Raw genomic sequence first — 16,749 nt, 5'->3', positions numbered from 1 at the left:
CTCTCCTGGCCCAGATTCAGGGACCTGTGTGCCTGCTAGCCTCACACCCAACATTACAGGTGTTTACCGCCTCCACTCCAGGGAAAGATGGGGCACAGGGCCCACCTGTGCACATCCACAAAGTGCCCGGTTTCTACTCGGCCCTGTCCCCATTCCCCCTCCACCTAGGCTTGGGGCGAGGATGGAGGAAACCAAAAGAGAGATCAAAGGATCCTTGGCCTTGACATCGATGGAAGAAGGGTGACGGTCAGGCAGTGGACACCCTCCTGGCCTGCCCCCAGGAACCCCGGGCGGGATGGGGGTGGAGTGGGCTGGAAGAGGGAAGGTGAAGCAAAGGTGCTGGACTTGACCCGGCCGAGGGGGCGGTCCCCGGCCACGGCTGCCCCGCCCCCGCCCCGCCCCCGCCCCGGGGCCGCCCCGCCTCCCCGCCTCCCCTGCCTCCGCAGAGCCTCCTGCTAGCTGGCCGCCGGCTGCCACTGCGGCAGCGCCGCTCACCCTCCTTCCACCGTCCGCGCGCAGGTGAGGATCGGGGACCCAGCGCCCGAGCCGCTGAGGAAGGAGCAGGAAGCTTCCTGGGGCTGGGAGCTGGGAGGGAAGAAAACGAAATCGGGTTCCGGAGAGGACCGGAGGGAGGGACCGAAAGGCGCGCGCCCCAATCCTGGGCGGCGGGGAGGTGGTCCCTGCCAAGCCCGGAGAGGTGGACGCGTCCTCACCGAGCGCATCTGCGGCTCCGGATAGATGCGCTGGAGCTTGGATATCCCTGGCTGTGTGGAGACACAGTTCCAGAGCGGGGCCTCCCAGATCCTGGGGCGCTGGCTCCCGGGGGCCCGACATCCCCTTGCAATTGTTTCCAGCCAGCAGCTAAAAATACCCCTCCTAGGTCTTTCGGGGGCGACTCCGGGCTCGCGGGTGGCCAACACCCACGGAAACCTCCCTTGGTGCTGGGATTTGAAGAAGAGCCCTGCCTCAGCCCTGTGAATGTTACTAATAGGTGGAAGATTTCTAATGCCCTGGTTGCTGTGTACAGGTGAAAAAAACCTGCAAGAAATGATTGACTTATTTTTTTGAAAATTTTCAGTTTAAAATTTCAGCAAACCCGTTCTTTTCCTGGCATCTGGGGAGGTGAGGCCACAATTTAAGCCCAGCTTTGGATTTATATCCAAAGGGCTCGGTTTATCCGTCCCGCAAGAGGTTTGGATTTGGAAGAAGCGAAGTGGGTTTGAAAGCGGGTTTCACTTCTGATAGGCTTTTCTGCTGGGACAAGGGTTTGCTTAAGGTAGTCATTAGCTTTTTACCTGAAAACTGAGGACCAGGATGCAGCCGCGTGGCTGGGTCAGGAGACTGCTTACGTATCACCCCTCCCACCCCGGACAGATGTTCTTTAGTCGTGCCCCCAAATTAGGCTTACCACTGCAAGTTTCTGGAACTGAAGTCAGGGGCCAACGACACACTGTCATCCTGTGTTCTCTTGCCTACAGTTGGGAGGAAAGATGTTCACCGTGCTGACCCGCCAACCTTGTGAGCAAGCAGGTTAGTATCTCTCAGGCAGCCCCAAGTGTGGTATTCTCACGTCACAGTCTCGGCTTCAGCCCACAGTTCTTCATGCGTGGCCCCTGCGAATGATTTTAACGTCTTTGGTTTGAGACTCAATTGCTTACCAGGCTTTCTCCACCAGCATTCCTCAGGTAGAAGTAATGCTTTTGATCAAAGCTACACAAAACAAGGACTAACATGCATGTTTCGCTTAAATGGTTTTTCCGGTTTGCATAATCCATTAATTTGGCTGTTTGTGGTTTCCCTTACCAAGCTGCGTGTGAGGTTTGCTCGAGAATATTGTTGATTTTGTAATGAATTGTAAAGTATTTATATCTGTCCTCTACTTCCATCCCAGGGTTGTTGCTGGCACGGCGCCTGCAGCTACCCCCACTCCCCACCCCCACCCTAGGTCAGCAACGTTACCCTTGCTAGTGGAGGCACATGTGCAGAATTCTCTCTCTCTCTCTCTCTCTCTCTCTCTCTCTCACACACACACACACACACACACACACACACTGCCAAGCTTGCCCTGCCTGCCTCTGGCGCACGTTTTGCAGTTGCTCATGTGGAAGCCCAGAAGGGTCTAGCCTCTCCACTCCCAGGTAGACACCTTGTAATTACAGTGTTTGTTCACTCCTAATGACAGCACAGCTCTGGGCTGCATTCCCTAAATGAATGAGACCTGGTCTAGTCCATTTTGCTTTGCGATAGGCTTTTCTGCTGGGGCCAGGGTTTGCAGAAGGTAATCATAGCTATTTACCTGAAAAGTGCTAAAGAGCAGAGGACCAGGGAGGCCAGCCACACAGCTGTGGTCAGGAGACTGCTTACATCTCACCCCCCTTCCGTCCCTGGACAGATGGTCTTTAGTCATGCCCCAAAACTGGGCATTCTTGTCTTCTAAAAGGATATAATTTTAGGATTGGTAGGGGCAATTTCTACAAATCTTTTTTTGTCAAAGGGAACTGTACCTAAGGAGCTAGTTTACTTGGATTTTCAGGTTTTCCTCAAAGGGCTTTGAAAGGTTTGATGAATTTTGACAAATGCACACACCCATATACCCCATAATCCTAGGGAAATATAGAACATTTCTGTGACCCCAGAAAGTGCTGCTGTGTTCCTTCCCAGTGAGTTCCTGCCCCCAAGCCCCCGGGCAGTCACTGTTCTGTTTTCTGTCACCTGCCTGTTTTAGAACTTCACATGAATGAAATCATTTCAGGATAGAACGGTATTTGTTTGTTTCTGTTTTATTTTTTTTTTAAGATTTTATTTATTTATGTGACAGAGAGACAGCCAGCGAGAGAGGGAACACAGCAGGGGGAGTGGGAGAGGAAGAAGCAGACTCATAGCGGAAGAGCCTGATGTGGGACTCGATCCCGGATCGCCAGGATCACGCCCTGAGCCGAAGGCAGACGCTTTAACGACTGCGCTACCCAGGCGCCCCTGTTTGTTTCTGTTTTAAAAATGTATTTGCTACTCTATTTATAAAATTTCCATTAACCCACACTGGTTTATTAAGACCCAAGTTCAAAATCATCTAGTTAAGCAATATTAGTTGAACTTTAATATATAGACATAGTCCATTATAGTAATTATATAGTTTTATACAATACAGGTATAATTATCTTTTTTCTGAGGCTGTGTATTTAGTTGAAGATTATTCATAGGCTTCATTATTATTATTGTTTTGCTTTTAAATGGGTATAGTTTTCATGTTGTGATTAAAATACAAAGGCCAGAGATGATATGACCCCTTTGGGAGGGAACACATGGCTTGGGCTCTGGCTATTCTTTGTGAAGACGTAAGTGAGACCCTGTGCCCTTAGTGTAGGCACAGGAAAAATGACTGAGATTGACTTCTTACTGGGAAACCAAATATTTTAGAAATTCGTACATGTGGGGCACCTGGGTGGCTCAGTCGTTAAGCATCCGCCTTCGGCCCAGGGGGTGATCCCAGGGTTCTGGGATCAAGCCCCGCACTGGGCTCCCTGCTCTGCTGGGAGCCTGCTTCTTCCTCTCCCACTCCCCCTGCTTGTGCTCCCTCTCTCGCTGGCTGTCTCTCTGTTAAATAAATAAATAAATAAATAAATAAAATCTTAAAAAAAAAAAGAAATTTGTACATGTTACTATTTGCATGACAGTACGCCACTGTGTACTGAACTTTATAATCATTGATTATATCTGAAGTATAGTATTAATTTCTTTGGTTTATCTGATATTATTTTTAAATGAAATATTGTATCACCTGCTTTAATAGAAAACCATATATTTTAAATCTACATAGAAATAAATGTTACTGTAAATCATCTCGGGGACAACCAGTAAAATGCATAACACATTTGGGAAGATACAAGGAAACTAAACTATGCACACCCTCTCTGCAAATGATGTTAGTCCACTCGTTTGGAGGAAAGATAAATGGTTATTGGAGCCCAATCACTGCTCCACCTTAAAAGTGTGGGTCTCACTAAAGCCAGAGGAAGCGATGTATGCACACAGTTATGTACCCAGTCTATGGATTCTACAAAGAAAGCCAGTGCCTTGTTCCTACTTTCCCCTCATGTGTCTTATGGGTCTTCCCATTTTAGGCCTCAAGGCCCTCTCCCGAACCCCAGCCATCATCGCCTTGGTGGTCTTGCTTTTGAGTGTTGTGGTACTTGTGGCCATCACACTCATCCAGTTTCACCACAAGGAGGTCCTCCTTCCAGGACTGAAGGTAAGTGTGAGGGGATTGGCACTGAAGGGATGGTCTATGACATAAGTTATTCTAAAACCATGAGTTAGAAGAAAACCCTTTTCCCCACCTACAGTGGGGGAAGACCCAAGGGAGAACCCAAGGGTCTTTGATTTAAGACCCAAGGGAGGAGCTCTGGACATACTGGTTTTGTGGTGTTTGACACTAGAGAATGTTAATGGTGACACCTTCTCTAAGGACTGTGTGGCTCTGCTTTGACTCCTGACTGTTGGAATCAAAGCTAGACTTTGTCGCCAAGAATTGCAGATGGCTACCAAAGATCTACCAGCCTGTGCATTCCCCCAAGACCACACAACGCTGATCATGAGAGGAGACCAGGAGACCCAGCCTCCTCTTCTGGCCCAACCTGGTAAACAAAACATCAAGGACTTGAAAGGTCTCCCTGAGCTGTATTTCTGCTACCTCTCCTGAGTCTAGAAGTGTGCCATGATCCCTCTAACTCTTCCGCTTGAAAAATTACTCAGGATCTTATGCTCAGTTTCATAGGCTACTCTTAGCCCTTGATAAGTCTGTCCCCACATGGTCTCTCAGATGGTGTCTGACAGTCTGAGAACCATATGTATCACCCCAGCCTTGGCTGTAAGGGTGAGGGGAAGTGATCCCATGAGGGACTTGTCAAATGAAAAGGAAAAGAATCCTTCAGTCATTTGGATAGAGTTTGGCAAACTTTTTCTGTAAAGAGCTAAATAGTACATACTTTAGGCTTTGAAGGTCATTTATAGTCTCAGTCACATATCTTTTTTTTTTTGTCTTCTTATGATTCTTTAGAAGTGTAAAAACCCTTCTTAGCTAGAGGGCTGAAGGAGCCAAGAAATTCAACTGTTATTTGAATCTCATTTAGCCTTTACCCTTGACCTCATGAGTCCTTTCTACATCTTCCTGCTCTTAGTGACTGTTCAAAAGCTATATTTGAAATAGAAGTTTTTAAAGTTTTTAAAAGATAAAAAAGAAACTAATATTGCCCCAGCTTTGTGGGTGAGTTTGACCTACCATTCTGAGGCTGCTCTTCTGAAAGATTAAAGTAAAATCTCCTTTAGATAATGGCATTTGGCTCTTTTATAGGACATTTTATTTAAGAATCTCAACATCCCTTCATGAATAACATGAAGAAAAAAGAAAAAAGAAAAAGAAACCTTATACAATTGTCCAGTGATGAGGGAAAACAAATTATCTGGTTGTCCAAAGACATTAGCCAAGGCCTAGAGAAGCCATTTTCCCAAGCTCCAGGCACTGCCTTCTTCTATTAACTATAGAAAATTAGGATTGCAACTGGGAGTAATACCATCTCCTTATACTTTGTAAACTGCTGCTCAGTTTAATGAACACTTTTCCCTGAATTATCTCATGTAACCCTTGTGGCTGCTATAGCAGGGGGACAAAGCAAGCATTGTCACCACCATCTTGCAAGTGAAAAATCATAGGTTTGGCCAGTGAATGGCATACCAGAACTGAAACCTTGTCCCTCCTGTTCCCAAGGCCAGGGTTTTCTTCACTCACCTCCCTCCTCTCTCCGATCCTAAGTTCAGAATGGGGGACTCAGGAGAAGGTACTGGCCTCTGATAGGAGAACTTGTCCTCCTTTGCACAGGAGAGAAGATGGGGAGAATGGATGCAGATGCAGGAGAGTTTGCTGAACTGGGGGATGGAAATATCCCCCAAATGGGGGGGAAGTTAATAGCCCTCTTAGATCCCAGGAACCACTCTTACACCCATATTTCAGAGGAACCAGCTCCAGTTGTATTCTGGGGTTATCGCTCTTCACGGCACAATGGAATGTGCCTACCCAGAGCCATGTTTCCCCTTCTAGAACAAGCTGTGGTGCCTGGGACTCTAGAAACCAGGGTCTGTGTGGGCCTCCTCCTTAGTACAGACCTCACCACTGGTCTGAGGAGTGACAAAGGGGGAGCTCTTCGCAGGGAGTATAGACAGAGCACAGATGTGGAGTCTGAGCCATCACACCTTCTAGAGTCAACATACAGGTGCATGAGGCTCTTTACCAAAGATTTGCCAAAGGTGGGATGAGGACAGATGGAAGTTGGGAGAGAGAGTAAAATTCTCCTCAGGCCCTACAAATTTATGGCTGGTTAAGGCAGTTGCCAGCTGCTGGCTTCCACTTGTTCTGGGAGGTAAGAGGTAAGTCTTCTGTTCATACTGAAGGGACATGGAAGAATTGACAGAAGACCAAAAGAGTAAACTGAGTAGAGAAAAGTAGACCCCAGGGCAGTATGGAGGCTACTTCTGAAGGAGGGGAACACATATGTTTCATACTCCTGGGTCAGATAAGTTCCCCTGGTCAAAGATGTGAGTAAAAGTAGGCCATCTGGGAATGACCCCAGGAAGCACAGGTGGGGGTGGAGAAGTGAGACAGGAGGGAAGGCAGCCAATGGAGGGCCTGCCACCCAGCAAGTTATCACTGTGGGCAGCAGGGGCTCAGTCCTGCAGAGCATCTCTGGGAGCCAGTATAGAGAACCCATCCCAGGGTTTTCCTCTACCAAAGGGCATCTAGAACACCTGTCTCACAAGTATCCCACTCAAGGACATACTTACGCACCAACTTCCACCAGTCATTGGTTGAGTGGCTGCTCCCTGGGAGACATTCACTCCCTAGCATTTCTGGCACATTGTATGCTCAGGTGGGCTCAGGCCACTGGAGAAGACCTTTAGGCAGGTGGAACGTGCATGGCTGGGTATCACCATGGTAAGGCCTGAGGGACGTGGGCAGGGAACCCGCAGCGACTATTCCACATAGATATGATATTGTTATCCTCATTCTGCAGATGAGAAAGTAGAGGAACAGAAAGGGCAGATAGCTTTGCACAGTTACACGGACTGGAAATAGCAGACATGGTGCAGAAGAAACAAAAGAGAGCAGAGAATATTGGCCTCAAACAAGGGTTTAGAAGGACCAGAAGACACACCCTCCCCCATTAGCACACAGTTCAAAGAGGGGATTTTTAATCTCCTCAAATCTTGCTTTCAGGCCCTGGTCACAGCTGTAGGGGACAGGAAGTTGTAGAACGTTGGAATACTGGCTCAGAAGACCCATTCTGCTTCATTGGGTAGATTAAATGTGAGAAAAGACATGTTCTGAACCAGGGGAGCCAAGAGCAGAATGGCCACTTGAAAGAACATTCCACATGCAGCTCTTTTCAGAGTGAGGACAAGCCTCTTTTTTTGTTTTGTTTTGTTTTGCAGTGTGTGCTAAGGGTGGGAAGGGCAGTTGTGGAAGTGAAGCTGAATGAATACAAGGGCTTTTAAATTGTTCTGTTTATGTTTTAATATCTTGACGTTCATTTTGCCTTTGTGTGCACCTGACGGTTTTGAGGGGCCAGCTCCACAGTGGCCTGTCTGGGGGGCCCTGGAATGTTCCTTAAGACCCTAATCATGAGAGCTGGCTCTTAAATCCAGCCTTGGCTTACCTAACCTTGGTTTATTTAGGTTGAACAGCAGAACTATTAAAACTTAGTCAAGGGTCATAGTGTCCCCAGTCCCATTTTCATTGTTACTGGTCTGACCTGCTCTACCAGCTTAAAGAATAAACATGATGGCATCACTTTTCTTTTTCACTCAGGCCCCCACTTGCTTTATTATCATTAAGTCTAATATCTTCCTTTTGAGACTTTGCCCTCCCCACCCCCAATCACAACTGTCTTGAAGTCCTGTGGCTTCTCAGTGCAGTATGATCAGTATCCTGTTGCCTTTGCGCCTTACAGCCATATGACATCACTGTTGAACAGGGGCCTACATAATCCCTCTCAGGTCACATTAGATCCCCATGTTGGGTCACACTCCCATGCTTGGCCCTTACTCTCCAAAGCACAACCATGGGACCAGGCTGTGCTAAAACCATTCTTTTCTAATCCTTACTGGTTGTCAGTCATCGGCCTGGAGCTCTGGTGCCTTGTGGCCCTCCCTGGTTTACCCCTCAGAGAGTGAGAGTTAGATAACTGGTTTCCTCCTTTCCAGAAAGACTCAACTCCTTCATCATTTTGGTCCACCTCCTCTCCAGCCAGATCTGCATACTACTTAACTATGAGTTTGCTTTTGAGGGACTTTATCTGAACAAAGGAAGTCTGCTATAGAATTCCTTATTATGAAACAGTCAGCCCTGGTAGACCTGGTTTCCTTGGAACTCAGTGAAAGCATGGGGGCTCTGTGTATAGGGTTGATGGTCAGTTAGACCCAAGCTTGAGCCCAATTCTGGGACTGTGGGCAATTATTTACCTCTGTGAGCCTCAGTTTTCCCATCTGTCAGGTGAGAATTATGACAACACCTGCCTTCTGAATGCAACACTAAAGCACTTTGTGTAGTGCCTGACATAAGTACTCAACAAATGTTTATTACTACTATTCCTATTATTATGCTAATAGTGATGATGATGATGATGATGGTGATAATAGTAATAAATAAATCCAAGGAGGCTGATCTTATGATCTTTACTTTTGCTTTGTTAGAAACTCACACAGTCCTTAAGTTTTCTGTCTGGGGTTCATATGGAAGGCTGTTTCCTTTTGGTTAACCCACTGACTGTGTCTTCAGTTCCACCTTCTAGCCATGTTTTTTTTCCTGACACTGCATTAAACAGAGGGTTACTTACTGCTTTCCACCTAGCCGAACTGAATGAAATTCAGTCTCCACTCCACCCCCTCCATCAAACCACATTGAGTGCCACTGATCTAGGCAAATGAGCTCTGAAAACTGGCTAAAGACCAATTTTTCCATTTTTGAAAATGTCAGGGAATGATGGTGATTACTCAGAAGTAGCGCTGGGCTCAGGGCTGTCCCTGTCAGCACATCAGCTGGTGCCCAAGGGGCAGCCATTTCTCCAGGCTCATTGCAGACAGAATATCTCTGGCTGTTCCCACCCTGATGAAAACTGGATCCCAGCCGGAATGAGGATGAGAATGAGGACGGCCCTTCTTCCTCCTTTCTGATCTTGGCCCAGCAGCCCCAAGTTTCCTTCACAGGGAAAACCCACTGTTTGTGAAGAGTTGGGATCCAAAAGATGTGGGAGGGGTGGGGACCCTGTGGAGTGGTTGCTCTCGTGTGTGTGCTCCCTCCTCTACTCAGCACCAGGTGTGGTGGGGCTGGGGGAGGGGTGCCAAAGGTTTGGCAGCAGGTGGGAGGGGAGAAAGCAGACTGGTAGGGAGGTTCAGATCTCGAGTGCCTGGTTTCCTTCAACTCCACCTGTGCGTTAATCTCCTTGGTGAGCCTCTGCCCAGAGCAGGCTGTGAACAATGCCTGCCTTGTTCCCAGGGGGTGTCATGTCAAGATCCCTGTCGGCATTCATCAGATTGAAGGCCGAGATTAAGAGGCTGTCCAAGTTCAAATACCAATGGACACAGGATGTTCCATCTCAATATAATGGGGAAGCCCTGACTGAGGAGCTGGAGCAACATGTTTTTATTTGGTCCCATTTCAAATGAAACAAGCGCTTGTTAATCGTGGAAAGTTGGAACCCTCCCAGATGTCTAGAATCAGGGAATTGGTTAAATAAACTATGGTACATCTCACAGAAGATGTGGGGAATGTATTGAAAATGATGATATCAGTATTTTTACTGGCAGGGAGAGATGTGCATGATACACTTATTGATATCGAGAAAGACTATGTGCAGTATAATCCTGTATTGAATTGAAAACATATGTCTAACCACATATTCATATATGTAGCTGTATATACAGAAGACCATTAGAAAAGATATATAGCAAGGTATTAAAACAATGGTGGGATTTGAAGGCTGTTATTTACTTTTCTTTCCTCTTGTCCTTGCTTTGTAATTTTATTTGTTTATTTTGCTTTTTTGATTTTTCTATATAGCCTGTATTTATTGAGCAACCAGAGTGTCAGGCATATGGTCTCATATTTACTCCTCAAGGTTAAGTTTTCTGAAGTTAAGGAAACCCAGACAGCTTAGGCCTCATACCCAGGGTCGTAAAGCAAGCATCCATCTGAGTTGCCCTGCCTCCAGACACCAAATTCATCTTCCTCGCTGAGAAGAGCAGCCTAACCCAAGAGCAGTGGAACTGGGGAAGAGCTGTGACCCAGAAGCCTCTGCTGCCCTGGGCTGACTCCAGGCCCAAGCACATACTGACCTCAGTCAGCATTACTCATTCCAGACCCCATAGTCTGCTAACGCATGCTCTTTCCTGCTCAGGCTTGGTCCAGGGCCCGGGATGGCAAGACCCTCAGGGGAAGCTCCCTGGTGCCTGCCTCTAGCTGGGGAGATGGTCCAGGACTCCTAGCCGGCAATCCTGGGCACAGCTAGCCCTGGCACTGCCCTAGCAACACCCTCCTGTCTGTCTCTTTGTGTTGCATATTACCAAAGTGGGACGATATGTCAACATTAGTTTGTATTGTGGGTTTTTTTCTCCTTAATTATGAATACTTTCCTTCTGAAGACTAATGCAAGTATTGATGTGTCTCTCCCTTGTGAGAACTTCCTATGTTTATTTCCAGGCTGACAGGGCTGGAAGTTTGGAGAGTAGAGGGCAACAGGTGACTGACTATTCATTTCCCTCCTGAGACCCAGGTGGCTACTGTCCTCCACCTCAGAGGTCTGGGTGAGGAAAAAACCAGGATGGGCAAGATATTCGGAGTGCTAATTTTCAACCTCAGCTGCATACTGGGGTCACCAGGAAAGCTTTAGAAACTGCTGATGCCTGTGCCCACTGCCAGAGATTCTGATTTAATAGGTCTGGGATACGGCCTTGGAACTGGGAGTTTCAGAAACTCCCCAAATGATTCTAATGTGCGGCCAAAGCTGAGAACCAGGCCCCAGAACACCTGACCCACCTCATCCCATCCCCTTCCCCCACAGTCCAAGGAGACAAAGTTGGTTTGGAGCAAATCATTTTTTCCCCTTGGTCAGCCCATACCTAAATGATGCAGTGTGGATTAATTTCTTGAGAGTATTTGGGGTTCTCAGCCCATTGGAAAGGAGTCCTCAGAGAGGCCTGCCCATTTCTGACTTTCCCTTTCCCCTTTTGTTCAGTATGGGATCGTGCTTGATGCCGGGTCTTCCAGAACCACCGTCTACGTATATCAGTGGCCAGCGGAGAAGGAGAATAATACTGGAGTGGTCAGTCAAACCTTCAAGTGCAGTGTGAAAGGTAAGGCACAGAGTGTGTGCAGGAGGCCCATAGGGAAGCAAGGGAGAATCCTAAGGGCCTTCAGAGGCCTGGAGGGATCCCGAGAAGCTGCCCGGAGGCAGGGAATGAGCACTGGACTGGGCATCAGGAACATATGTGATCTTGTCCTAGTGCTGCTCCTCATCCATGCAGTGACCTCGGGCCACTCACTTCCCTTCTCTGGGCTTCAGTTTCCTCATGTCTGAAACATGGCGGTGAAGGTGTGAGCATTTACCCTGCCATGCTTGCATGAATGAAGGCTGGTGGAAGACACAAGTGTCCCAGGTCAGAACCAAGGATGGTTTATTGCTCACAGTAATAGCAGTAGGCGGAGCGTCAGCATTTTCTTGAGCTGGTTCTCTGAGCCTCACTTTGCACAAGATGATGTAAAGAGGGCTAGACAGTATCTGCTCACACAGTGGGTCGTATTACAGAAGACGAACCCCAAGATTAGGGAATCTGAAACATTTATAGTGCCTGCCTTTTGATCTGGGGGAGAACACTGTCTCTATCTTCTGAGCCTGCTTGTTATGCAAAATCCTTGAAAATGCAATCCAGAACAAAAGCAGTCAGGGCCTCTGCTCATAAGACATACAGAAACATGAGCGAGTCATGGAAAATTGTATTCCAGTAGGGGAATTGTATTCTAATTGGCTGTGTATGTTGAGGGGGGGTAGAAAGAAATGGACAAGGATGGACAATACATAAACAAACGGGCATGATTCTATTCCAGTAAAGCTTGATTTATGGACCTGAAATTTTGAAATTCATATAATTCTCAAGTGTCACAACATATTGTTTTAATTTTTCCTTGTTATTTAAAAATGTAAAAACTATCTTAGCTCACAGGCTGTACAAAAAAAAATGATAAACCGGATTTGGTCTATGAGATGCCAACCCATGAAACAGAACATTCTCGGTATCTCCACAACATAGACTGAATTTTATATTCATTGTTTCCCTGTTCTTCTTTCTAGTTTTGTCCTTATGCATTTAGTTTTTCCTGTTCTTGAAAATGGAATCAAACATGTGCTCATATAGATGGAATCAAACATTTATTCTTCTGTTATTTGCTTTGTTCACTAATATTGGGTGTTTAAAATTCATCTACACTGACAGAAGTAGCAGAAGCTCATTCATTTTTCCCTGTTGGACATTTGTATGTCCATGGTTATGGAAAGGATAGTTATGAATAAGGTTGAGTATATTCATATTTTTATTTATTTATGAAATTACAAATTATAAATATATTTAAATATTTTATATTTATATTTCATATACTTATGGTCATTTCTGTTTTTGTGAAGTGCCTGTTCATGTCTTTTGTTCACTTTTCTACTGAATGCCTGACTTTTTCTCATTGACTCACTGGAGTTCTTTATAAATATTGTAAATATGGGTGCTTTGTTAGTATTATTATGTTGTTCTCCTATCCCCGTACAGATTATGGTTCATCTTTCTTAGTCTCTTCATTGTGTCTTTTGATGAACAGTTCTTACTTTTTATGTATGAACAGTTATCAGTCTCCTCCTTTATGATTTGCTCTTTTGTATTCAAGAAATCTTTCTTAGCCTGAGGTCATAAAGATTTTCTTCAATCAAAGTTTTATAATTTTGCCTTTTACAATGAAGTCTTTAGTACTCATAACAAACCCCAGTTAGTGAGTGTGTGTATGTGTGCACCTTTTCAAAAGCCACCCTCTTTAGAGCATCATCATCTTTGACTTGACCCAGAGCTTCCTGACCAGTGCATCCTGAATGTGTTAACAGGTGTACCCTTGGCCCACAGGACAACAGGTTAGAGACTCTGGACTGGTCCCCCCAGCCCCAAGCATCTTCCTTCATTTACCTCAATGAGCTGCCCAAATATAATAACTTTTCTGGGGGGGGGTCATGGCATTGAAAAAGCTGGGGGGCAGAATTAGCCTTTCCTGTAGGGAGACTAACAGACTTCTTTGAATAACAGAGTAAGTCCTGATCATCTGCCCTTCCATGGAGGGCAGCTAGGAGCTCACCTACCCTGGTACATAGGTGTCCCAGGTTAGGTTGTCAAGAAGCTGATTTTGAGCTAGAGTTTAGGATGCAAGATAATTGTTAGATTCCACCACTGTGGAAGAAAGGATGAAGAAGGAGGATCGGTCAGAAAGAGAAGTCAAACAGCCACATGGGCCTGACCAAGCTTCAACCAATCAGAGTTATCCTGCATGGCCTGAATTGGCTAGACTGTGATACCCCTGTTGCCATCAACTGTTGAATGTTGCCATTCTGGGAAGAGCAAAACATTGGGCAAGACAGCTCTCTGCAGCTGAGGCAAACCATGAAGGAGCTGACAGCTGAGACACTAAGTCTTTATTTGAAGGGGCATCTGCTTGGCATCTCAGTGGGCCACACAACAGGGGACTTAGATGTTTACTAAGTACTGCTTGCATTGGTATTCACAAGCACAGGTGGCCGTAACCTTGTGTGAAGCACAGTCAGAGATTCCCATCTCTGTTGTCCTAACTTCTGAGTCATTTCCTTACCTTCAAGCATGAAAGAGGGCAGCAGGATGATCATTTAGAAAGGTGAGACCAGCCACTTCAAGAAAGTAGTGTAGGATAATGATTAAGACTTCACCTCACCCCTCCTGTGTGAGTTCTGGGAAGGTTCCAACCTCTTGGTGTCTGGACCTCTTCATCTATAAAATAAGCATAATAATAGTAATACCCATCCCGTAAGAATCATTTGAAGATTCAATGACATAATATATGTAAAAGGGGTGACAAATACATGGCATACAGTTAAGTACTCAATTAAGTGTGAGCTATTATTATTCATGGGGCAGCACACTTCAGAGCTCCTGGTGGATATTCTTGCCAAGAAGTTAGTCTGTTCCAGATCTGTCTTTAGACTCAGAGAACAATTCAGCCAAGTCAGTCCTGATGATCTTCTGACTGTAGGGGGAGATGTGACCTTCATGGAGGGACACAAGTAGTCTCTCAGGGGAAGGGGCCCTGGGCCACCCTGGGTGTGATTTAGGGGAGGGGTAGGGTCATGGAACCCACACCACATCCATAAATGGGTCTTCCCTTTGATCGCAGTAGCCTCAGGGAGCCATATATATACTCCAAATGACCAGAAGACCACAAACTAAAGCTCAAAATATAGAGTTAAAGTTTGGCAAGTGCCGTCCCCTTGAAGACACGTGGCTTCTCCAGAGATAATTTGGGCTTCTGGTTTCCCAGTTGCAAATTTCCTAGGACTCCCCTGCCTTGGCCAGTCTGAGGGAGTGATGAAACTTGCCCAGCAGTGTTTCCCAGATATGCAGGTTCTTGGAAATTTCTTTCTTGGCGGGGGTTGAGAGGCCTTGGTGAGTTTCATCAGTCCTCAGTTACTGCTGTTTTCCCGAGTTCACTGCATTCTGCCTTAGCTGCTGGTCCTCTTGCTGGTGTCCAGATCTCTGGCTTCATGTTGTAAAGTCATTCCCTGGAGGACACTGGGCCCCTACATGACCCTCATCTCTTTCACGGTGTGCGGTGTTCATGGCTGCTGCTGCCTCCTCCCACAAAGACCATTCATGTGTTTCCTTTAAACAGGTGGTTAAAGTTTTTTAAACTCCATTGGAGCTTAAGTGTAACCATCTCATCCATTGAAATACCTTAAAGAGTTGCACTGGGGACCAGGCCAGTATGGTATTGAAAGCATCCTTTGCTTGGGTACATATCTTCTGCTTCTGTTCCACCTCGAGTAAGTTTTGTATCATCTGTCCAACCATCTTTCTCCAGTTTGGAATAGCGATTTCAATGCTCCTTTCTTGAGGTTGTGAATCCCAGGATCCCATGAGCCTGTGAGCCCAATCTTGTCTTTCCTTTAGGAAGCTTATAGGACCTTATGCAAATAGGTCTCGGGTGACATGATCGGATATCCCCAAGTTTTGACATTCCAACAAGTCTCCTAACCAGTTCCTTTCCGGAGACCAGCTCTGGCTGATCAGATTGGACTACGTGATCCCCTTAGTATAGAGTTGCACACTGGTTTGAAAATCTCATTGACTGATTCGTGTAATCATTTATTTAATAACTATGTATTAGGTATCAACTGTTTGCCAGTTGTTGACACTGGGGATTCTAAAGTAAAATATACAAAGTCTCTGCTGTTGTGGAACTTACATTCTAATCAAGAAGATAGATCATAAAAGAGTATTTAACATGTCAGGGAGAAGTACTGCAAAGAGAAATCAAGTGAGGTAGGTGGGCAGAGAATGATAATGCTCTGTTTGGAGGGGATAGTTAAGCAGAGGCAAAAGTGGAAGGAGAGTGTGAGCCATACACAGTTTTGAGGGAAGAACGTGCTGAGCAGAGGGCCTGGCAAGCAGACAGGCCAGGTGTGGAAGCTGCTCAGCATTTTCTAGGAAAGGCAAAGGGACCAGTGTGGCTGGAGCAGAATGAGGAAGAGGAAGAAAGGTGAGTAGTGAGGCCAGAGCTGTGGTCAAGGCCAGCTCACGGAGGGCCTTGAGAGCAGTGAGAAGTTTGACTTGTACTCAGATGCATTTCCTTCAGAGTACACCATTAGGAGATTCTGGTCAAGGAACTAACATGTATATGACATATTTTTAACAGAGAGCTTTGGATGTGGAACATGTAGTCAGAGGCTGAGATCAGAAGCAGGGAAATCAGGGCTATTAGAACAGTGCATGTAATGATGCCATAAAGTTATGACATTATGGTGGTCTGGCTGAGACTGTGCTTGTCAGTGTGGGGTGACTTGGCTCCCCAGGGAACATTTAACAATGTCTGGGGACATTTTTGATTGTCACCACTGGGGTTGGTGGTTCTGCTGGGATCTAGTGATAGAGACCAAGGATGCTGCTAAACATTGCACAATGCACAGGATGGCCCCACAACAAAGAATTATCCAGCCCCAAATGTCAATGGTACCAAGATTGAGAGACTCTGATCTAGAATGGTTCTGGGGAAGAGGAGAAAGAGTGCTCAGATTTGAGAGGTGTTTTGAAAGTAGAAACAACAAGATTTTATAAACGATTCACTGTGAGATGTCTAAGTTGGTGGTGCCTGAGCACCAGTTCTGACCTGAGCAACTGTGTGCATGATGGTACCACTTCCTGAGACGGGAACACTGGAGGTGGGTCTGTTGGGAGCATGGCAGGGATAAAGGAATTTGGTTTTGGACAGATTAAGTTGGAGATGCCCATAAATCATCTAACTCCGGGAACAGCAAACTTTTTCTGTAAAGACCTAGATGATAAATATTTGTTACTTGTTGGCCATATGGTCTCTGTTGTAACCATTCAACTCTGTCACTTTAGCACAAAAGCAGCCACAGACAACGTGCA

General features: G+C 46.1%; 1 protein-coding gene across 1 annotated transcript in view; it reads left to right on the top strand.

Moving 5' to 3' along the window:
* The first annotated feature begins 444 nt into the window (after positions 1-444).
* The window catches only part of ENTPD3 (ectonucleoside triphosphate diphosphohydrolase 3), a 33,322-nt gene continuing 17,017 nt past the window's right edge, over positions 445-16,749 (top strand). The window contains exons 1-4 of the mRNA XM_026496779.4: positions 445-519; positions 1,479-1,530; positions 4,122-4,249; positions 11,283-11,400. Of these exons, the coding sequence (XP_026352564.2) occupies positions 1,491-1,530; positions 4,122-4,249; positions 11,283-11,400 (286 nt within the window). The 5' untranslated portion in view covers positions 445-519; positions 1,479-1,490. The remainder of the gene's footprint in view (positions 520-1,478; positions 1,531-4,121; positions 4,250-11,282; positions 11,401-16,749) is intronic.

The sequence above is a fragment of the Ursus arctos genome, unplaced genomic scaffold (genome assembly GCF_023065955.2).
Source record: "Ursus arctos isolate Adak ecotype North America unplaced genomic scaffold, UrsArc2.0 scaffold_20, whole genome shotgun sequence".
Lineage (NCBI taxonomy): Eukaryota > Metazoa > Chordata > Mammalia > Carnivora > Ursidae > Ursus > Ursus arctos.
This window is presented reverse-complemented; position numbering and strand designations above follow the sequence as displayed.